Raw genomic sequence first — 25,201 nt, 5'->3', positions numbered from 1 at the left:
AGTGAGCTTATTGTTACAATAAGCAATCTTGTTGTTACAGATCAGTGATCTGTTATATCCACACACAGGTGGTTTTAAAATTTAAATTCCGCTCTGACTCTTGTTTTCTGAGTTCGTACATCAAACAGTTTCATTTGGGCTCTAGCAAAATACAAACCAAAGATAATCCAGCACTGAAAGTTTCACTGACACTGTTTGCGGTACACAAACAAGCCAAAAAAGACCTATTTTACTTCCAACCACAAAATCAGGTTCCTTAAAATTTCATCTAGAGTTTATGCTGACATTTGTTTTCTACCATGAATAATACACTCCTAAGGAATAAATATAGTTAAGCACCTAGTAAAGTTCTATGCTATTCTGAGCTAAAATGAAAGTGTCAGCTTGATATGGCTTGGGACCTAGCACATGTTTTATCTTTAGGTGATAGCTTTTCTAGTAAAATACAAGAATGTTCACTCACTTTCCCTTCCAAGTTAAATAAAAATTATACAAAAGTTATCTTTCAGCAAATTATCTCCAGTTTTGCTTTTTTTCAGTAATAACTAAACAGTAAAATTCAGAATACATTAAGAATAACAAGCACCTTCCTTTGTCTTCTATTAACATGTAAATCAGACTTACATGGCAAAATATCCTTGTATCTATTCTTTTTAACATTTTCTTCTTTTTCTCCAGTGGCTGTTGGGTAGATCTTCTCTGTTCTGTATTTTGTTGATAATCTTCTTAACCTCTGAAATAAAACAATTATTTTATATTTTCAAGTCTGAAGATAACAGAAACATCACAAGGTATTAGCTTCATTGATGAAGTATAAGAAGCTCACTCAAAAAACCCCTCTTCTCTCCTTTTACAATATTCACTATGATGAAGTTTAAATATCTAATTATCAGTACTTTTAGCCCATCAGCCGTTTACAACCAAGTTGAAGTCAGCTCTATACATCATGAGACATGGAACTTTGGAAAAGCCACTACAGCACCAGTATGGAATATGGCTATGTTTTATTTAGGAAATACACTGCCCTGTTAGGGAGTAACAACTGCACTGAAAATACCTGTGAGAAACAGAAAAATCTGTTATTGCTCAAAATACCCGGAGGAAGAGCACAGAGCAGGCTGGCTGAGGAACAGCTGTTAGCAGCCGGCACTTTGCTCTGAAGCACGTGGCTCCCAACACTGACAACTGCACAGAAAGCAAAATCTCACTTTTAACAAGCATCAACTCCTAACGCCCCGCTCCTGGTGAGTTTCAAGCTCACCCAGAGAAAGAAGGTCCCTGCCTCTCAGGTACAAGGTATTCACAATTAAGATGAGTGACAGGAGGTCTGCTGTATCCACAACAATATGTCATTTCTCCCCCTCCACCTATCAAATCCTAGAAATCTGAAACAGTCAAATCTTCTAACAATAAAATCCAGCCCATGCCTTCCAGCAACCTAGGAAATAACAAGAGCAATACAGCTTTTATCATCCCACTCATATCAAGCCTTTGCAACCTTAAAACCGAGGAGGAAGAAAAGAGCATAAACCCTCTTGGAAAAAAAAAAATTTAAAAAATACAAGAGGAGCCAGCAGTGCTTATTATTTTAGATTGTGTAGACATCTAGATTTAAAAAGAAACCCAAAGAACTCAGAAAGTTAACTCTGGCTTCCAGCTAAAGCCAGGTGGTTGGAAAACCAGCCATTCCATCAACACTGACATAGTGGTGGTATATAAGACAACCAAGAGGAAAACAGAGAACGTAGCTTCAAAGAAGTTTAGCACCTCCATTGAGTGGTATTCTGCATAGGTAGAAGGATAGAGGTTGTTCATGTTCCCCTCCCTCCATCTTCAGTGTTTGATTACCATCCCTGAAGTCCCCAAATGCTCATGGCTTGCTTGCATTTGGGGAACGGGGAGAATGGAGGAGGTTGGTCGTTAGTTAAAAATATAAATCTTGTTTATCACTGACTATGCAACAACATACAGGCAGAAGGGCATCATAAATAAGATTATCTGTTTGGAAAGACAGTTTTCTTCTTGAATTCTTCTAAAACTACTAAAACAGTTGGGACACTTACTGCATGCTTCAATTTTTAAAAAAAATAAGAAAAAAATGAATTTGCAACTCAAGTCCTCCAATAATTCTTCCAGAAAAACAAACAAACAAACAAAAACAAACAAACAAACAAAACCACAAAGAATTTAGCATTTCTGTTACACACAGAAAAAGCCTTTCATTAAATCTGTCTGGATATAGTGAAATACTCTTTCATTAGATTTGTCTGGATATAGTGAATTCTATGCATCTAAGAATCCAAAAAAGTGGCATTTACAGAGCAGAAACGATGGCACGGTAAAATTTTAAAAATTTTTTCCAAAGGGTAAATCAAGTACCACCACTTTTCAGACAAGTTTTTTTTTCTCTTCTCCAAGGACTTCATCGCAGATTAGAGCACTGAACACTAAAGAGAGTAGCAGAACTACCAGGCAGAGTTTTTTCCTTGAAATGCATTCCTCTTGAAAAACTTGCAGTGTTAGTCAATGAAGAAAAAACAGTAAATATTTGGAGGTGGGACAGTAAGTCTCTGACCACCCAGCGATCGAAGTGCTAAACACATTATCTGAAAACATTGCTACAGTGAGGAACAGGAAGACTCAATTCTTGAAAAGACATGTGAACGGTCACAGGAAGCTTCCATGCAGACTACACTCATCTTTGCAACACCAAACAAAGTCACAACGTAACCTGTATACATAGCAGGCAGAGAAACCTGTTTGTAACATGGTACAGACATAAAGAATATCAGTGCACATGGGAGACATTGTCCTATGTAATACTGCCCTTACCGGTGTCAAAATAGAACATACTGCCTGTGCTAAGACTGGACACAATCAGGAATCTACAAATAGCAAAATAAATGCACATAATTTAGCTAATTTAGTTATATCAGCTAAGAATTGCAAGACTGAGAAATAGGTGGAAATAGGCTATAAACCTCCAATTCAGAAAAAGACAAAGGCAAAGAGATACTTTCCAAGCACAACCACTAATATGAATTTACATATTGTTCCACATCTCAACCTGGCTGTGAGTTTTGGCATTGGGTTTTTTTACACCCTACTGATTTTTAGGAGACAAATGATTTTGCTTAGAAAAAGTAAAAGAAAGAAGTTTAGAGAAAAAACAACCTCTAAAACCCGTGAGAAGAAGCAGAAGTTATTTTGCATGAGAAAGGATACACCTGAGTAATACAGGAAAAAGGTTAGGTATCAAAAAGCACCCTAGGAAGATGATCCTTTTTGCTCTAGCCCATTTAAAAGGCATGCAAGAAAGAACACTCACAGGTACAGCTTGGACCTACTGTAAACCAAAAATGCTGGAGTGACTAGTACCAAGTTCCACTTTCTAGAAAGTGATGTCATGAGAATTCAGCATAGCCTTCTCCCCTGCTTGTTTCAATAGCTGTACCATCTGCTAAACAGACTGGAAAGTAGGATTAGCACAGCCCAGCTCCAAGGCAAAGACTGGAAATGAAATACAGGTTGATTTTAACACACACATGTTCCTAAAATACTTAAGGATCCACGCTTTTAATGCATGTTTGTCAGCTGTTCTGTGACATGGGTAATAGAAGATAAGTACAGTCCTGAGAGCAATCAAAAACATAAGTAGTACTCTATGATTTGTAGTAGTATCTGTTACATAGAGTAGTATCTAATTCATGCTTTGGAAGAGAAAGAATTGACTAAAGAGTAAAGAAAGAATTCTAAAAACTGAGCTTTGAACTACCACAGGAATGGAGAAGTGCCAGACCCAGCAGAAGATTTCGCCCTACACGCAACAGAACATTTCTGCAGAAAGCTATTACAGCATGCACACACAGCCTGCTGCAGGATGCAAGAGATTCAGTGCTTCCTAGGTTACAGCTAGAATGACCAGACAGAGAAGAACGTGCTCAATAGCAGAATGGGGGTAATGACAGTGCAGAAGAAAGGATTTTGTTCCGACTATGGTTAAGATGATGACAAGGTCGCCAGTAAGATCGTCACAGTCCAGTTTCATGCTAATTCATAACAAACAACTGCCTACAGTACAAAGCAGCACTCATTTGGGTTAAGACAGCAAATTGCCAAATCGCTTCCCAGAAGATACTCAGACGCCAACAGCAGGGACATTACAGATCCAGCCTGGTGCCTCTGCAGATAACAGTGGATGCTTCCGTGACATTTGCATATTCACTGGAACTGCTATTCTGGTACTACAAAAACCTTCATTTATGTAATTCTTTTAAGAACAAAATGGTCAGACAGCATATACTCATGATTCATCATACTTAAAGAACTACATTCAAAGCCTTAAGTTCCATTCTCATTAGAAAAGCTCGAGTCTAATACTGCTTATTCACTGCATGACAGAAGTGGTTTGTGGGATGGTGACAAACACTTACCACATGTGACGGTGGGGAGATGAGCCTTTGAAACAACTTGAGTTTCAGAAATATACTTCCAACTTCCACAGTGGTTCTACAGTCTGTACTACAGACCTACTTTGGTGTTTTTACAAAAAGACAAACTAGCTTTTCAAACCCAACTTATGGAACCCTACCATATTAAGAGCAACTTAGTCCAATCAGTTCAGGAAACACAGGTCTGACTTTCGCAGTCAACCTATTTCTTCTATTTAACACTTTAGAAAGCCTGTAAAGGCACATTGCTTAATACCATAGAAATGTTGTTTGTGGATTAAAGAAAACATTTATACTGCTATTGAGTTTTCAAGAACTCGCTTTAAAAGCTTGAATCTTCTTTAAGTTACAAAAGTTCTTGTGACTCCTTTCCGGGCACTTCTTTTCAAGGAAAGTGTGACAAGTATTTCACCAGGGCTTCAATTATTTGAGGTCCTCAAATCGTCTCCTAAGCCTTATCTGACATTTCTGATGGTCAAAACATCAGTTAGTAAAACAGTGATGTTTGCTAGAATCTCCTTTTTGACCATACCAGAGGAACAGTGCTTATCATAGCATCAAACGTCAGCTGCTAGATAACTCCACAGCACCCATGGTTCACTTGCTAAGTGACAACAGGCAACAGCAGCAGGCTTAGGAAGCTACATGGCCAGCTAAAGCAGCAGAGTTGTGAAGTAACATCAATCACACAAGAACATACTCTGTTTCGCAAAATTTGCTTAAATGCATTATGAAATAATCAAAGAACGGAAAATGAAAGAAAAGCTTCCATTAAAGTTACCTTAAAAAAAATCAAAGCATAAAAAAATACTAGGAACATGTGTTGTATTAACGCACTCATTTCATGAAACAAGACAGCTATTTCTATCGTAAGCTTGATATTGCATTGTTCTTATTACCAGCAGGGGAAGAAAAACACATGAATTATGTTCAGCTGTGCTCTTATCCTAACAATTTAGATAAACATTTCTAGGACAGAATAAATTTCCCAGTACTTTCATACAGTGAGAAAAATGTACCTGTAAGGAGCAGTGTGAACCGAACTACCACAAAAATGTCAAAATAGCTATCTTCTGGTTATCAATGGTCAGATTACACACGTTTCAGACTCTGTACCCATACTATGAACACAGAGATGCCAGAGATGCCTTTGTCAAAACACAGCTCACGTGCAGACTCAGATGCATCACTGCTCAAATGTGGCTCTGACTTTCTAAAACTGCTTTGGTTCCAGAAGTACTTTAGCCTGAAGTCCCTGCAAATTCAACTGGAATTTCCCTATACCACTTTCTTATCACCGAGGGCTCTGGGAAGCACCAAGACAAACTGATGCTAACAAACTCGGCTGAAGGATGGACTACTCCGAGTCAGAAGTACCTCTGCAGCTCTGCGTTGCAATAGGAAGGAATAAATGCACACAGTGAGCTGGGTTTCCTTTAGTCACTCTGCCAGAACAAAAGCGGGGTGGGGACAATGGGTCACGGTGCAGTTTAGCCCAAAGTTTCTGGGGAAGTCAGAGCTGAATCAACACTGAACTGTCCCACATGGGACATCACTGGTTACCTCATTCCCCTGTTAAGTAGCACAAAATAGAGGTTAATATAATTCCAGGTATCACACTTAAATTTAAGTCTCCCAACTACCTTTGCAGTTTACATTCTTACATTAAATGCTTTGCATCTGTTGTTGCAAGTAAACACAGCATAAAAACATGAAAAGACCTACATGCAAGATAATGTCCAGAGTCTAGGCTGACAAAGTTAGTTATCATACTAATACTTAGCACACACATATGAAATTACAGATAAAACTAATTTCTGAGAGTATCCCTCTCACCACTTTGCCTTTGGAGTATTTGAAAAACAGCATACACCCATGACACATGTCAATCTTTCCTCAGTTACTCCTGTCCTGCTTCCTTCTGTTTGTGTTTACATTTCATTTTTCACAAGTAGTTGGAAGTTTCAAGTCAAGACGGTAACTAAAGGCTTGAGTTATCCTCCATACAATTTTCTGTAATTTTTCAAGACAGCCAACATCATTCATTTTAGGGCAAACAAATGATGATTGTTTCTTATGTGAAAAGGGATTACTAACATCTAAAAAAGTTTAGACTTAAAACTGTGGAACAACTGCGCATGCCAGTCTACTGAATACAAAACATCTTGAAATAAGGAAGCCAAAGGCACTTTTCCCCACCTCCAGAGCTTTTTGTCACAACACTGTAGATATCAACTGCATTCGTAGTTCTCATACAATTTTACTGCCAGCATTTCACCACTTTTGCTGATTTGCTCAAGAAACTGAAGGATGTATATTTATGCCTCATTTAGGTTGAACCTGCATTCAGGTCAGAGCCAGAAACTGAAGGTCTTATCACATGATGGCTATAAATAACTTGCAAAAAGAATTGTTAAACTCGGTCCAGTTTTCATTACAGGCATATCTCCTTTGTAGCCAGAAACTCCCACACCTTCGCATAACAAGGGTACTAAGATGTATAACTCTTCCACCTTCAGCAGCTTCCTACCAAACAGTATTTAGGGACTTGAGGGACAACAGGAAAGGTTATATATTGTAGCTGTTCTCCAAGACGTCATCTACACATGCAATCAACGCAGGCATTTGCACTGTAAGCCGAACAAAACCGCGTATCTCACCCTAGACCATGACAGCCTTCAGTATCCCTGGGGACATTCAGCAATGCCACAATAACACATCAGTTGGGAGTGTGCACAAACACCTTGGACCCAGAACGTCTAGCTATAAGGCATCCAAAACAAGGAGGAAGATTGCTCAGTTTTGCTACAGTTCCAATGATTTGAGTTGCATAAGACAGCAACTAGAAGTGGAATCATCGATATTAAGCAGAAACTTAGCCTCAAATGAAAAGATGAAGAGAATAGTTTAAGTGGACACTTCATCTCTCATCTTGGTCTGCAAAAGCAAGCAGAAGTAAATCTGCAACACCAAAACTGCCAGAGAGCTCTGCCAAAAAGTCTTGCCAGAAGCAAGTCTCAGAGCCCGCGTGAGGCAGGTGGGATGAACTTTCCACTCTGGTGCTGAAAGCAGGTTTTGTTTGTTTGTTTTAAAACGAAAAACTGGTTATAGGTCCAGGCAAACTTCTTCTCAAAAGCCACCCTTTGACTTATCCAGGAGAAGTGACTATACTACAGTCCACTTTCTAGACCAACTAGCTCTGAAGTCCAACAAATTTTGACATCCTGGATGTGATGCTGACACTGTCAGTGTAATATCTGAATTGAGTGAAGGCTTCTACAGAGTGTGCCCTTCACCTGAAAGAGATGAAAAGTAGATACTTGTCCTCCCTCCCTTACACCAGATTTAAAGATTCTCAGGGAAGTCAAAACCCGACAGCAATGATGTAGTAAAACCAAGTACCAAAGCAACAACATCCTCAGGATCAGATCATAGAAGCATAGAAGAAATTTTGTAAAGGCAAGTTGAGAATTTTTCTGCAAAGAACACCCCAAAGACAAGAGGTTTTATTCAGCTCAATCAGGCAGCTAAAAGGAATGTAAGCCATGCTTTTTTTCAGGACCACATGAGAGGGACTGGGCTAGTCATCGTTGGTTGTGACTTGACAGCTCTTCAGCTTCAGTGCTTGTGCCTTAACAGCCATAACATCCTTCAACAGTCAAAAGCATCCTGTGACAAGCGTTCAAAGGAAGAGCTGTATAGCCAATACAGACAGGGTACAGTCCATACAAATAAGTAGCATAAGGATCTAAACAGGTTATCAGCTAAGCCTCTTGTCTTTGAACAATATTTAGTTTGTTTAACATCAATTCTCCCTGAGAAATTTTGTAATCTATTACCATCAAAACCTTCTTCTCCCCACAGTCTTTACCATTCCTTTGCTTGTGACTTCACAGCACGTGGAATGAGGCATTAAGTTCCATGAAGCATATATTTTGCTTTTGTTTCTGCTCAGCACTAAAAAAGAAAAAGGAAAAACACCCAAACACACACAACCAACAACAAACCAAAGTTCTTCTCCCTCTTCCTTCAGAAGATGCAGAACTCAACCTCTTTTCCCACACCTTGGAACACATTTCCTTGAGGTCAGTGTTTGGTTTTGGCCCAATTCACACTAGGTGGAAAAAAAAAAAAAGCGCACCACAACCGAAATGGGAAACACTGAGCTTTCGCTCCAACAGAAGTAAACTAGAATTTCCTACCTGCTGGTCTCCCATTACCAAAACTACCATAAATAAAGACACAGGTGAATAGTCTTAAATCTGCGCCCCGCAAAAAAAAGGTCTGCTACAGCAAAAAAAAGGCATTGAGGCTTTTTAACAGCTCTGTCTTGCCAATTTATCGGAAACACAGATCCTGCCTTGTAAAAGACTTTCACCAAGAATGACTTTAAGCTGAAAAGCTGGAGCCTAACAAATGCTCTGCATAAAAAGCATAGCTGTTTGTGCAGTCAAGAAACATTGCTACTGAGATCTGGATTTGGGTCCAAATTACCTTACTGAAACATCTCTAGGAATGGCTATGTGATGATATGAGTTCAGTGTTAAATATACTGATGTTGGACACGCAATTGACTCCAATAAAGATATGCCAGTTTTATCCTTCCCCAGAAGTTCTTGGTTTTGTTTTTGGTTTGGGTTGTTTTTTTTTTTTTTTTCCAGAAGCAGGCTTGAACCTTGTATAGAAACACAGTTTCTGTAGAGACTTGCAGTAGTTTAGAACCCCCAGTACTCAACAGGCAAGATTAGGCTGCTGCTAGTATAGTTATGTTAGTTCATAACTGCTAAGTAGAACACCCACAATGTTTTAACAACTATCCCCTCTCCAAAAAACCCACAACCTAAAACCTTTCCAGACACAAATACAGAAAAATACAAAACCAAAAAAAACGACCAAACTAAAAACAACCCCAAACTTCTGACAAGCACTGAATCAGTACTTCCATGCAGTAACATATACACAGAGAATATGCAAGGGAATGTAAAAGGAAAGAGAAACTATCAAATAGAAATAGAAAATACATTTCTACTAACTGGAGAAAACATGCTTACAACTATTTTCACCCCTTCTTTGAGGCTGTGTCTGGAAGCCAAGGAATGTGCTAGTTATAAAGAGGCCATTTATGACGGACTTCAATAGCATTTTAAGAGCCAGAAAGAAGTAGCCTCATTAAAGATACAAACTCGTGCTAAGACTTCAACGGCACTAACCCTAGCTAATAATCATTACAATATTTATGGATGAGCAAAGGAACTTTGTGTCGTAATTGTTTATATCTGTCAATTTTTGCCTAACAAACGTGTCCCTGTCAGTTCAAATCTACACACCTTCCAACCAGATTATGCAATTCAGGTTTCAAAAACAGATAGAACAGGGAATGCAATGGCCCACAAAATTCTCGTAATTCCAGCAGAAAGACCTATAGAGCAACTACTCAAATGAAACCAAAGCAGCAATGGCTACTACAGAAACAACGAATCTAAACAATAAGTGATTCACAAGCATGATTTTAGATTACTTCTCTCCATTGAAGTTTTTGTTTTAATGGCTGAACAGTCAAGAGTTACAAGTAACACTGCTAAATACCTGAACAATATAAACTCTACCATTTACTTTGTTTCTGCTGAATTTAAAAAAAATCCTTAAACCTTCTCCACACATGCTGTAGCACATGCAATTCTCTTCTACAAGAGTAGCATAGGCACATACACAGCATTTTCTATAACCTTATAGTACTATAACTCATACAGAAAACATTTTTTACTTTCCTCATATTTTGTTCAATGAGCTGCTTCAAAAAAGGAAAAGTCTGTGATATTTCTCAAATATAACCATTCTAAGTACATTGTTTGTCATACCATTAACACTTAAAGTTCTAAGGTAACTTTAATCACAGGTGTTCTCAGGCAATGCAATGCCAAAAGTGACTAGCAAAATAAATAGTTGCCTCTTCTGCAGCCCTATATCATGAGTTCATTAGAACACTCAGAGACAAGAATACTACAGTGGTTACTAAAAAGTAAATGAAAACACTGTTATAATCAAACTGTTTAACTTTTTAAATAATGAACATTTTAACGGAAACTTTTAAGTCTGAAGTCTTGTTAAAGCTTGCATCAAGCTAAAGGGTCAAGTAACAAATGTGTTGTGTATGTCCTTTTAAAGCCAGCATCGAGAACCTAAATCCCCGCTATCTCTAAAATAAAGCCTTTATATACATTTTATTGCCTTTTGTACATCAAAGCTGCAAGCCAAATTTTAAATTCATTTCCAACCAGTTTGTAGGATGCCTCTATTACATTTATAATGTAATTACTTCTGCAATTCTTCCATTTTGAAGAGCAGAGAAATGTTTACCTCATATTAAGTACAAATTCAGTCACAAAGGTTTCTAAAATAGCCTTTCATTGATGTTTGTACCCTGCAGGCTATGTTTGTTACACAGCTAATTTGCGACATACAGTCCTTCTACAGTGCCAAATTTCAACAAAATAAGGTACTAAAGTCAACTGGTAAAATGAATCTGGTTCAGGCAAATGCCTTGTCAATCAAGCTGCTGATAAATTTAAAATAACCCTCAACTGTCATAGATTTAAAAAGCTGAATATTTACAATCCAGAATGTAGAAGTCGACAGTTTGTTTGGTAAACACCACCAAACCCTCATTAAGCTTTTTCTATCTGAAATACAAACAACTTTATTCAAGGTCCCCATGTTTTGGATGATGGATTTACTTCCAGGCATTTCAGAAACACACAGGAAAACCTTCAGATCCAGCCTCCAGATTATCATCTATAATTCTCATCTGTGTGGAATAAGTGACAAAGTAGTAAGACTCCACTTCCTTTCCTGGGAAAAGAAGCTGTTCTAATCTGAGCTTCAAATAAGTATTTGATACGGTGCCAATTCAAAAGAAGAGTATGTGAATTTCCACAAGAATTCAGGAAAGACCAGTGTCTCCCAGGCCAACCAGGCATTTTCCTCCATGACTTCTCATGAAAAGCAGAGCACACTAACAGACGTTTGATGACAAAGGTATAAAACAATCAACAAGAGGGGAAGGAGAGAATATAATGTAAAGCAAGCAGACAGACTTTTAGGGTAAAAGAAATAAGACTAAACTTAAAAAAATGCCAAATAAAGTTGTATACTAGAAGCTGGCCATGAAGGAAACACACATGCATATTCTCCCAAATTAACTAAGTAGCAACTACTAAATGTTTATAGTAGTCACTGAGGAAATAAAGACACAGGATATTTCCTAATAAACAAGCTGTATTCAGTAGGAAGTCCAGCATGCTGGGAAATTTCTAGAGATAAGACAATATAAATTCTCCACAGCCAACAGGAGAAAAATCTATTTTTCTTCTTTCTTCTTAAAGCAACAGGTCAGTTGAGGCTGTGATTTTTCTTTTTTGATGGATCACATGTTCTTATCTTTCTTTATGGTCTCATACTAATAAAACTGATTCTACTTGAAATTAGTTAAATTGTCCTCTTAGAACAGAAATATTGATATTCTACCTTATCTATCACTTGCATTGCATAAGCGTCCTTTAGCACAGTAAAAGTGTTCGTAGGCTTTACATTTTATTTTCTGGTATTTCACATAAGACATTAATTTTTATGCTAATGTTTTTGGTTGCGACAGTCTATTTTTACTTGAGGATACTTTCGCTGTAACCAAAGACTGTTAGCAAACCGTAAAATAATCTTTAGCATCTTTCAGTGAAAAAAATAAATGTTTTCTCTGGACAACGAAGCAATTTAAAGGCCATCACCAAACATTAAAGTCTAACACCTTCATTCTAAGCACTGTCAGTCCACACTTTCTCTGACTCTTGAACCCTTAAATGGGCCCTGAAAGGCTTCTTTTAATTTTAAGCCATAATTTAAGGGCCTTGAAACTGTCTCTTGTTTTAACCTCATTTAGAAATTTGCTAGATGGTCAACAAATCCGAAGTCAGTACATTATTGTCTAATGAACTCTAGTGCAGAATGACTTAAACCCTCAGAGATCAAACAACAATCTGCAGCAATGATGTTAACTGCTTGCAGGCACAATGATTTACTCAGTTCACCTCAATGGTCTCTGAAAGCAGAAGATGCCACACTTAATTATTAACTATGAAACTTTATGCAGTGTTTATTTTCTTTGATAAAGAAATCTGGATTTTATTACTTCAACTGAAAGGTCTATTTTTGTCTTTAAAGGAATACTAATGTTTTGATGAACATTTTCAGAAAGTTTGATTTCTGAGCACTGTTCTCTGCTTCGGAACATTCCTGGAAAAACTGTATTTTTGTTAAAACTTTTCCTGCTACTTGGTTCCCAGTTAAACTAACAGACATTTGAGAGGCTGCAAAGCAACACTACCACGTGTTAGCAGGTTTCACTGAAAGGACAGGCCCAGCACTGAAGACAACTTAGAGGCACTATCTCAGAGGCGAGAAGCTGGAACACCTGTCTCTTCTTCCTGTGCTACACAGGTAACTTATCTTCTTCACAGGCAACTTATCTTCTTCACAGGCTGGGAAGACAACTGGGGAATGCAGTATCTTAAATCGTTTTATCACATCCATCCAAGGCTCACATGCAGGTGTGACCTGACTGAGCAAAAAACCCCAAACCCGCAACCAACAAAAACCAACTAGTTTGACTGCACAAACCTTATGCCTTAAACCCCAGAAGAAGTTACACAAAACTGGCTAAGTTGGGGTTTTCTTTTTTCCTTCTTCCAAAAAACCCTGAGGATCTAAACGAAAGCAAAATTTAAGTAAAAGTCCAGAAGAAAGATGGCCTTCAAGCTGCAGTTTTCTTGCCCTGTGCCTGTAGAACCCATCCACTAGATGTCAGTGTCCTCTTGGGCAGAGGAAAACCACCTCGGATCTCAACGAGAAGGCAGCAGCTGATAGCCCTTGGTTATCAGGTCAACTCTAAAGGAGGAAATTCTCATAAAGCATCCCTGGGCATCACCTGGACCTCAACAGAAGCAGCCGGCAACAGTAACATTTGTGGACGCCAGACTCAGAACACAAATACAGTCCTACACACAAAGTTTAGCCCGTAAGGTGAGAGGCTAAAGACCAAGAGCTGTTTCATGGTACATTACTGATTAAAGATACAGCACATTTGTCAACAGATATTAAGGTACACTGAAAACAGGTGACAAAAAGGCTGCAAAATAAAGGTAGTTCTGTTTCCTATTTCCTGAAATAACCCAAAACACAATACAACAGGTTTGGACCGAAAAAAAAACCACCCCAAACATCTAGGTATGTCTAGTTGGGCTCTACCTCTACTAAAATTCAAATGAAGCCTAAAGAGGCTTAGACTCAGAAGCAATAGAATAAATTATTATAGCACAGTGTGAAATCCTCTGTGATAGGCATGAAAACACCACACCCTAAATAAAGGGCAGAGCAGAAGTCAAAGTTCAGGCACATTACGTGCCTCTCGCAGGAGGAAATGGGTAGATGTTTCTATTCACCTGCAAGAAATCTAGGTATTAAGATAAACTATACATTTAGAATAGAGCAATTCAGCTGGAAGGGACCTACAAGCATCACCAACTGCCTGACCACTTCAAGTGTGTCTAAATTTGAGTCAAAGTGCAGAATACTGATATAAAACGAATCTTAAACTTGACAGCAGGATCACATACTCAGAAACTAATGCCACCCCTACAAATTATGGAGGACTGACAGGCAAGAGCATGACAGAGGGGAAGCAGCAGCATGCATTACAAAAGCAGACAGACAAACAAGAAGGTGGCAAAAATCAAGCTAAGTTTCTATCATCTGTTTTAATGCACCCAGAAGTGTGTAATACCTATACTATCAAGGAAGCAATCACAGTACTGGTAGCACCAACACACCTGGTGGTTCTTGTGGAGGAGACTGGGAAGGCTATGAAGCTGAAAAACAAGAAACTAAGGATATCAGAGGGTACAAAGTACAGATTTCTTTCTTTCTAAAGATATCAGATCCATTTGCCAGAGAACGCTCTCACTTGATCGCCGAGCAAGAAAAAAAAAACCTTGAAGTAGATTTCAGCAAGCACAGGACCTGGCTAAAGACACAGTTCCAGAAGAACCACTTATAGCCACTGCATACTTATATCTGGTATCCCTGCCACACAGGAAAAGGCTAAAAAGAAATTCACCACAACTTTTTCCTTTAGAAATAGGACCTTTAAAAAAAAGAAAATGAGGAAGTTGAATGAAAGGAATTTATACAGAGCTAAAAACATAAAACATTTGCAAGCAGCACAGGACCTGTTTAAACGGGCCAAGTAGCAGTACCTGCCACTACTCTGACTGTCAGTGCAGGAGTAAGGGGTCCTAGTGTCCTGTGATCATCAACCTGCTGCTACCATGTACACAGTCTGTGAGCTTCCACTCAATCTGTGCCATTGACAGAAACTGGGAGGATGGCTCTGCTTTATTTCTTACATTCTTTCACTTTGTATCCACCAGTCAGAATAAAGTATTAAACTAGGTGTACATTTGATTTGACACATTACAGCATTTTCTTATACTCTGAAGAAACCATAAAGCATCATATGGTCCTAAAATTTATCTACTTATCTTTCTCCCCAGTTATGAAGATACCTATTGTATCATGTGTGGCAGATTCTAATTTAAGACTGCTATAAAAACAGAACTAAAATGTTTACAACATTTTGAGATCCTTTCCAGGCAGCATAAGACAATCTCATTCCTAGTATTCCTTTTTGCCAAACATTGCAATTAAAATTATTAATATTCAACTAATTACTGCGTTCAAGTAACACACCAATCACCTCAACATACAACTAGCCGTTACAAAACAATACTTCTTTAGCAGTTTATTAATTCTGTTTCAATAATTATTATATACTTAAATACTTAGATACCATCAAAACCCCTTAAGTTATGCTAACAGATTAGTGGAATGATGGAAATCACAAGTTTCTTATTTTAAGAAAGCAGCAAAAGTAGACTCTAGGCCTTTCCATCTTTTAGGGAGAGGCAGGTAACTACTTTGGATATAACTCTATGGCATACAAAGTTTCCCTCTAGCTATAACCATAAGTGCATAAACCGCTATTCATCTCCTTCTTTCCATCATGTATTATGGAAGCCAATGAATGGAATACAGGTAAAACAGTTTTTGATGATCTACATGATCATAAGATATGGACAGAGTGGGGGTCCTACTTCTGTATCTTTGAGATTTTTTAAGTTGGGTATGAGCCATGCTTCTTCATCAACGCAAGACTGTTCAACTTCTGGTACACTGAACTATCACGAGGACACAGTTTCATACCCACGCCTACAGACAAAGGTTAGCTGGACTGTTTTCACTGTACTGGAGGCAATAGTTGACATCAGCTATTTATATATTGAAATTTTACATATCAATCACTTAACCATTGTACCAAGTTTAACAGTTTTCCACCTCTTAGCCTTTTATTCCAATTCCGCTTCCTCTAATCTTATTTTCTAAACCACTAATCTCCTTTATTGCCATTCCTTCCTCATATCAGAGCAAACGTTGTCTGTAACTTGCTACTGACATTGGCTGCAACCCACACTTGCCCATCTAGGAACAGGAAAGTTGCTCAACACTAAATGAAGTATTCCTCTTTTCTCTGTTTCCAGATTAATTTTAAAAAATTCTGAGAAAATACTACAGTTGTGGTCAAATTCACATTCTAATTCTGGAAAACCAGAAAACATTTCAACAAAGCCACCGAATGAAGAAGATGACTCGGCAAGACATCCTGGCTGTGGACACACCAGAAGAGAGGCAGCCGGTGGATAAGCACCACAAAGCCCACCACCTGCAGAGACCCAAGTCAGGCCCTGGTTGACTCTAAAATACTGGAGACAGTTCCTGGCACAAGCAGAACTTCTTCCACATTTTTACTGTCTCTTTCAACCCAGTATATTGCTCAACATACATTACTCACAGAGAGAGCAGCAGGCTACTAACCTGCACACAAATGAGCTACAAATACCTTCCTGTTTTACCTCACTCAAACACAATGTAACCTCCATAAAGAAACTTCTGGTTTTGAACAGCTTCCTCCTGCCTTTTGCTCTTCACTGTGTCCTTCTCCAAGATGTTTTTTCCACCCTCAAGAAATATTACACTTTACAGCATTTCACCAATTATTGAACTTACAGATCTAAAACTGGAGAATCAACACTTAATGACACTCTTAGATAATGGAAATGTAAGTTTGTGAAACCACTAGTCACAGCCTTTCAAAATGACAAAATAAGTAGATGAAATACAGGAAATGAGGAAAGTTGCATTACCAAAGTTACTTCCTCAGATCTATCAAAGCCACTCTTGGGAAAGGCTAGATAAGAACACATAGAAGCTAAAATTTTACAAAGTAAGATAGGAAATACTAAGAGCAAGCAAGTGCGGGTTTCTTTTTATACGAGAAAAAAAAGAATAACTGGGAAAGTGAAGTTGCATAGCCCCGAACAACTTAAAAGGAACAGGTTGTACTGCTGCTTACAGCTATGAAAACTATGTGACTTGCTTTTCTGTGTGGAAACAGATATGCCTTTAGTCAGAAAAAAAATCACCTGAATTCCTACAGATGTGAAAGACTGCCTATTGCAGTATTTCTAGCCAGCAAATAGGCTAGATATTGCATGCAGTTTGGACTGGGGAGAAACAATGCCCCTTTCCAAATACCAGAATTCCCCAGACTTAGTAAAAGGAGAACTATTTAAGCACAGTAAGTAGGACACAAACCAAGTTTCTCAATCTTATTTTCCCTTGATGGAAGTGGCAGGATTCCAAACAATATCAATAGCTTTAGAAGAGCTCAATTTATTTTCAATGCAGCAGTTAAGTTTAACCTCAACCCCAATATCTGCTGCAGTTTGATTTTACGGAACAGTAGCATTTTCCTAAAGCAATGCCCTCTTCAATCCTCACATTCTGCCTTCCCTTAAAGGCTACCTTCTTCTCATTCCCAGTTGCTAGCATCGTGCATCAGTATTCCACTGGGTAACCACAACAGCCATTAATGCTGATAAGCCCAGACAGGAATACACGTTTGTTCTGAAGAGACAGTAACTGCATGACAAGTAATGGGATAAGACACACAGAATTGCTAAGTCCTGGCTTTAAAATGCAAAATACAGAAATACATACTCCACAGCCAAAGCGAATTAATTCACAGGAGCAGTGAAGTATCACAATGTCTTATCAGGATGCAAGTGCTTCTTAGAGATGTATTATGGTGAACAGTACATTATGTGAGAACACTCAAGTACATTACTTACTAGAAGACTGCATCATGACCCCAACACAAGCTGCACTGCTATCCTCTCTGATTATTGACTGCATCCCTTGTAGCTGTCAGGACTCAGTATTTATTTCAAGATATTCATATTAGGCTTTGGTCTCCAGGAATGTCTGTAATAACCAAGCTTAGACAATAGTTCAATATTACAGTTCCTCTTTTGAGAAGAGGGATTCATAATCAAGGACTACCTGGTCCAATGCAAACCTGGAATATTAATCCTGGTGAAATGAACGAACCATACCATGAAAATTCATAAGGAACAATGTCCACGATGATTCTTAGAAAGACCATTTCCAAAGAGAATCAAAATGTCCAACTTTCAGACATGCAGAGAAAACAGCCTGTTACATTCAAAATGGCTTTGGAGAAACCCTTTCAATCCCTGCAACTGCTTTTAACAAGTCTGGTTAAGCCTCATCGCCCTGCTTCCCATGCTTCTTGCCCACTGTCCAAAGCTAACACACTTCTAAGATCTTTATGTATTAAAAAGTGTTGATTATCAGAGCTAGATAACATTTGCAAACTTAACTTTCTCTCTAAGAGGATAACAAAGTCAATAAAATGTGTGGCCAAGCTATTCTGTTCTGACTTTAAAACCAGACTCAAACAGACTAGCCAGTTCTACTTTGACCATTGAATTAAAACAAAACAAAAAAACAGCAAAAAATCCACCCATATACCTTCTCTCTTATTATAACCCAACAATTGATCAATCAATCAATGTTGGCACATCTTAAAAGGGTACAAAACTACACTATAGACAATCATTTGCCTTCAGTTCATTACATCCATAACAACCTGTATTAAGGTAATGCTTGTTCTGAAGACCTCCCAGACTAAAAGTAAGGCAAAGACAAAGTTGAAGATCGATATTTAACTTATTCACATTGTTTTCCACTCACCATGCAACGGCTGTCTTCCAAAACCAGTAACAATCAATGGTTTAAAAAATAAGGAAATCACTCTAGCAGTACAGGTGCTAAGGTAGCACAAGCACAGGAGTAGAGGGGAGGGAGGGAGGGAGGGAGGGAGGGAGGGAGGGAGGGAGGGAGGGAGGGAAGACAAACAGACACAGACCAAACCCCACCACACAACAGGAAAAGACAGAGAAGCAAAATGAAAATAAAATAACCAAGCTAGATCAGAGTTGATATGTGTTGAATAGAAAATATATGTTACAATTTGCATAAGATCTGACAGAAGTACTATGCCCAGTGGAAAACTACACACTTTGCAGGGATGACTTAACTACTAGCTGACATAAATGCAGAATTCCTAAAGGGTATCTTGTTTATACAATGGCCAGAAGCTAGATCCAACAAGCTAAAGACAAATCAAAAGACAGCACTATGAATGCAGAAGGAAGCCCACATGAGCGAGTGTTTCTTCTATCTTTTTTTTCTGCAAAAATCCTTCTTCTGTGGCATCTGAGATGCCCCTAAAATTCACAAATCACCTTGCATAAGCAAAGTTCCCCAACTTTTTTCTGCAGGTTTTCTCAAGCCCAGTTTATAAATTAAAAGGTTTTATATATGTAACTTTCCACACAAGATGACAATCATATACCCATTAAGCTGACCTACCACAGGAAGGAGAAAAGGTTATGATGTCTATCCAACAAATCTTCAGTTCAAGCGTACACAGCTGGTAAGCTACATTCCTACAAACTGAACATTTCACATTCTCAGTTGTTACAAATAAACGCTAAATTCCGATATCACACTAGCAATAATCTGTTAACAGGGAAAGGAAAAAAAAATATATCATACAAATCTTCTAAGTAAATACTGTCTGCTATGTTAGTATCACATGTCTTGAAATAGCTTGCAAGGAACAACACCTGAAAACCTACACCATCAGTACAAACTCATGACTTCAGGATCAAGATCTGGAGGTTTTAGAGTGCTAAGTAATACAATGGCCCCACAAAATCTAAAGCACATGGCACTGAAATGCAAGAATAGAAGGAACTCACTTTTGCATTTATTTAGTAAAGGCAATTCCAGCGACTACCTGACATGCCCTATAAGATCCTTCACCTGACTAAAATCACGGTAATTTTAATTTCCAAGGCATTGTCTCTCTAGAAATCAATCAGTTCTCTATTTAATTATATCCCTGCCCTGAACTCCCTTTTTACTTCATTTCTACTTTTCTCACTTCTAAACCCACCTTGGCCTGATGTCCACTTAACATGTCTGGAAGTTTCTTCATCCATAAGAGCTAAAAATACCATCACTGAGGTTTTTATATCCACATACTTTCTTCACTGGATGATCATATTGCCTTACTTTACCAGACACAAAATATTTTTCTATGAATACAGGAAAGGAAGCCTATTATGTATGCTATAAGACTGTACAAACAGGATGCTGGCTTCATTTTCACACAATCACAAATTTAAACAGTGCTAATGCTTTTTAAAATGCTGTGCCAGAAAGATACATTGCTATAGCTTTGCACCAAAAATTCTATAGTGTTAAATAATGTGTAAGTTACCAAATGTAAGCTCTCATTCAAGCTATTCCATATTAGTATTAGCTGCAGAATTAACTAACATTTTAGAAGCAAGTATTATTTCCCTTTAGGAAATCACAGTTTATACATGGATTATGGCAACAGCTTGCTGACTTTAGGATACACACATTTTTTTTCAGTGTTATTGGTCTCTCAATTTAACTAATTTATAACAGGCTGTAGATTTCTGTAATTTGTAAGAAATACAGCCAAGGTTCTCTCTGCCACAGTTTCATGTATTCAAGTTTCTACCTGTTCTTTTCAGAACAACAAAAATAGGAAGTTGACATCCTAAACAGCTTGTAGCCTGCGCATTCACTGTAACAAAAAACAGAAAAATGAAAGCTCAAATTTCATCACCTTAATCAAAATATTAAGAAAATGAAGCAACTGGAACAATGTAACAATGTTACTACAGAATATCAGGGCAATTCCCACAGCATTTCTGTGGAACAGCCTTTGGAAAAGTTCTGTTTATAAGGAAAATAGAAAAGGTTGCAAGTGATTTGTGAATGACTATACGGCTGAACATGCAGCTCAATGACAACTTACTTCAGAACATTCAGTTTGAAAAACAGACTCATGTCCAAAGCTTTAAGTACAAAGCTCCTGTTAGAGCAAAGAGCTGTTAAAGGAAACACCGTCAGTTACATTTCTCCCTTCTGGGCCTACACTTCATGAAGTAGAAATAACAGAAAAATAAAGTATCTATAAAACAATGCATTTCTTTACTAAAATAAATTCTAGAGAGAGCCTGAAGTACTTTGCACGATCCTTCCACCCACCTAAAATCACAGTCATTTTTCTGCATTTAACATTTACCATAGTTCCCTGTATGTCCATTAACATTTACACACAGTTATGTTTATGCAGCCTCACAGGATAAGAGTTAAAATTAGTTTTAAATTTTAATTTGGTCATAATAAAAATCAACATGGCTTTGTATAACCACCTATACTACCAAAAATGGAAGTCTTAGAAGAAACCGTCAAATACTTCAAGCTATCTGGGGAGACTCACGATATCTAAGATATTATTTCCTTCCTTTAACAGTTTGTGCAATAGGGGTGCACTGCTATAGGCAATTTATAATTAATTCATTTCTATGGGAATTCTCTTTTTTTTGAAGCAGTTAAACTAACCTACATATGCCCTTCCCTCCAGAATAGTGTTTCATTTTCCAGCTTTATTTTGAGCTAAATGATTCCCTTGAGTACTCCTACTGGACAACTGTATTCATTTCAATTAACAATTACCTATTTGCTAAAACTATCAGAATATACATGAGGGAGTAACTAATAATGAAAGGATAGCTTCCAGTTGTAATCCAGCTTCCTATGCAGGAAGGCAAAGATTCAAGTAGAAAATAAAGGAAGAATTAAGACTTATTTTCTACATGTGGAAAAGCAGTAAAAAAAAAAAAGCTATACACGGCAAAAATGCAGGTCATATTACATCTACCGCTGAGGTATCCCCATGATTTTACTTACTCACAGGGCAGCTAGCCATCGACCGACAAACCCAACCTATTCATAGTCTTAAGTGCTGTCCATATTCATACCGCTTGTTTTTCTTTGTTTGTTCAGTTTTTATATTAGTTTTCAGTTTTGTGCAGTAAGACAGTGCATTTAAGCACTGGACAACTAATCCCATAAGGAAATCTGAGTAGGAAGCTATACCCAAGCACCATATATGCTACCAGAACACCGAGTGCCTTGAGGAAAAAAAAAAAAAAAAAAAAAAAAAAGACACTGTTTCACCACAGGGTTATGCATTAGAAAGTCAAATAAGAAGTGAAACATTCAGGACAGAGTGGAACACCACTCATGTTTCTCAAGAGCTGTTCAGCTCCCACAGCAATCAGTCATTTCGACATGATGCATAACCTATACTGGCAAGTCCCTTGCACACTTAAGACAGGAAAACCATGTAACATCCCTGGAATTCGGAACACAGTTGTTCAAAGATAGCTGTGTCCTCCAAGAATTATCAGAGGAATAAAAATAATGCCATACTAACATAAACAAAAGACATCAATTAAAAAAAAATAATCAAACAATATGAAAATTCTGGACCAACAGCCCTCTGAAACTCTCAAATGTGGCGGCGAGTAGCTGGGAATCATGCCGATTGGTCTCTGAAGTCCAGCCAAAACCTGCATGAACTAGAACTTTGTCTGAACAGCTGCAGACATCCAGCTCAGCACAAGAAATGGATTCCTCACCCATGATGTTGACCCTACAGCAGATAGGAAGGTCAGCAACGGATCGCAGGGGTGCTAACTGCCCAACCTCAATGAAAGCAGGAAGAAGAGACAATGCCACGCAGGTAACACATTCTTTTCAGCCTGCCACTGATTGTCCTTTATTAGTCATCTAGAAGAAAAAGTCTTGGCCCCTTGTTCCTGCTGTAGCCCAGCTGCACAGCTGAAAGATGGTCATCTACCTCTTCAGAACCAAAGAAAGAACTGCTCTCAATCTCACTGATCCACACAGAAGGTGTTCTTCCGGTGATCACAAAGAGTACAAAACATCTGTGTGTTTTCAAATGAAAAACAAAAAGCAGATGTCACCCACATGAGGTAGCAAGAATGACAAGGCAGCAAGAAAGAAGCAAAATTGTTCAAGAGGGCCACCACTGCACCCTGACGTTCGAAAACCAAAACCAGTTACAACCTACAGGACTATTAAGAAGGAAGTTAATGTACAAAAGTTTGTTTAAAATTGACAAGTTCAGTATTATAACTAACTAGAAGAGACTAAAGTAGCACACATGTTCTTTAAAGCAATATGGTTTTAACTAAGTTAACTTCCCCTTAGAGACAGATGCTTTCCAACCCATGACTTTAGACACCAAAACTCACAGCTAGGATCATACAATTAAAACTAACACATTTCAATAATGTTGAAGAACCAAGGCCTGCTCTCCAACATATAAAAAATAAAGTTCCTCTATTTTTCTCTCCAAAGAGAAAGGAACCTAAATGTTATGGATATGCTTATGAACACTTAACAACTGTGTTAGGATTTCTCAAAATCATGGCAAATTAAATATTGAACAAGCCAACCGATCCATACAGCACTTAGAACTTTCAGTCCACTAATGTAGTTGCCCTGGGCACATTCCTAACACTAGGCAATTCAATTCTTTTTACTGGACTAAGGGAGCTCAGAAGTAAAATAAATTTTAAAAATTAACTGTCAGAAGCATCACAGTAAGATTTGCTTCACAACTACTGATGCTTCCTTCTATAAAGCTGAATGAATTAAACGTTTCTTTATTTGGTTTTGTTCCTAATGACACACCTAGCCCATAAGGCAACATCAATCATAGCTTCAGTCCTCTTATAATAGCTGGAGATTTTCCACTGTTGAAGTAACTGGCTACATCAGCTTGCTACCTTCTACAGCTGATAATTCAATTCTTCTAGGCTTTTCTTTCACAAGACACTTCCATTAGAGCAATATTGCCTTTAAGTCTTCCCATAAATTGATTACCACCAATAAAATAACCTTTTAAAGAAATTAAAAGTATCAGTTTGTAGGAGGATAGATAGGAGGAAAAAATAGGTCAACCAAACTAGGTCATCCATTTATACCTCTATTTATCTGGTACCTTTTGGGAAACTTACTTCTCTATCTTTTTATCTGTGTAAGAATTTTTTCATTCTAAAGCTGATGGCAAAAGAGTAGCTAGAACAAGGCCCTCAGAGATACAAGCAGTAACTTTCCTATATAAACCCCCAGTGACTGAAACATCCTGACACCGGTATTCAAAGATACATTAAAACAACAGTTCCCAAGCCAGAACAATAGTCCTAAAGTCTGACAGACTTCACTGTGCTCTTCTCCCCTCACAACTCTTCACTTACTTTGCTGTTGCACTCTCAGCTTCTACCTTAGTACTCGTACTGTCTCAGCAGTATTGCGTCTGAACACAATTTTGTTCCTCGAAGATGCAGGAGGACTTGGACAATATTCTTAACAATGCAGCCTCTCTCTGGGGCTCCCAGTTCTGAATCAGACTCCACAGCTGCACACCAGAGTACCCTCCTTCCATGGACACATTCTGACTGTTCAAATTGGAACTAATAATTAATGAGTAAAGTTTATTTTGGCAAGTTTTTTTTGCCAGATGAAGCAGGAAAATGGAGAGCTTAATCTCTTTGCAATATTCACGTGCTAGTTAACAGAAATAGAAACGCATATCCATGCTTCATTCAGGGCAAATACACACAGCTGAGTTATCCAAGCCTGCACCAGCAAAACTGTAACAATTCTGGACTACAACAGCCCCAGGAAAACACCAGGATGCAAACACCAGGATGCAAACACCACACTTCCTAACGGCACAAAGACCTTCTGCTCTACCCAATTAACTTCTGCTTTACTCAGTTCTTGACCTTTGACACTGATGCCTCTCCCTAAATGAAGGCCATTTTACAAGACCAAGAAAAAAAGTTATTTAGCTGCTGATTTCAGTTTCACAAACGTGTACCCAAGCTACTACTATACTCTCACCTCTTCCCAATACTAACAAGTGCATTATTATTTTTCTTATGCCAAAACGTCCTATGTACTAAGCACACTGCAGTACAACCGTAGCAGTACACACAAAATCCACGAAGCTTAAATAGTAACAGTGAAGAAAGTCAAGAAGAATTTCTGTTTATTACAAATCAACGTTGTTAAGATGAATTTAAAAGCCTCAGACTTTTGTTGTGCTTACTATTAACAAATGTATACACATGAAATACGCAGACTTTGAGATTAACCTTTCCCTGCTTGCAGGTCTGATAACTTCTATTCAGCTATGATAACAGCAAGGAAAAATACCCTGAACCTACTGCAGTTTTAAGGTAAATTGTGTACACTCCAAAATGAGAAATCTGTACTACAGCAATCAGTCACACATA

The 25,201-nt window shown here is 38.0% G+C and overlaps 1 protein-coding gene across 1 annotated transcript in view; it reads right to left on the bottom strand.

Annotated features, from left to right (window-relative positions):
- PTPN12 (protein tyrosine phosphatase non-receptor type 12) overlaps positions 1–25,201 on the bottom strand; it is an 82,786-nt gene that overhangs the window by 51,431 nt on the left and 6,154 nt on the right. The window contains exon 2 of the mRNA XM_086474355.1: positions 625–733. Within this exon, the coding sequence (XP_086330481.1) occupies positions 625–733 (109 nt within the window). The remainder of the gene's footprint in view (positions 1–624; positions 734–25,201) is intronic.

The sequence above is a fragment of the Leptosomus discolor genome, chromosome 1 (genome assembly GCF_034619465.1).
Source record: "Leptosomus discolor isolate bLepDis1 chromosome 1, bLepDis1.hap2, whole genome shotgun sequence".
Lineage (NCBI taxonomy): Eukaryota > Metazoa > Chordata > Aves > Leptosomiformes > Leptosomidae > Leptosomus > Leptosomus discolor.
The sequence above is the reverse complement of the archived record's forward strand: the minus strand, read 5'-3'. Positions and strand labels throughout refer to the sequence as shown.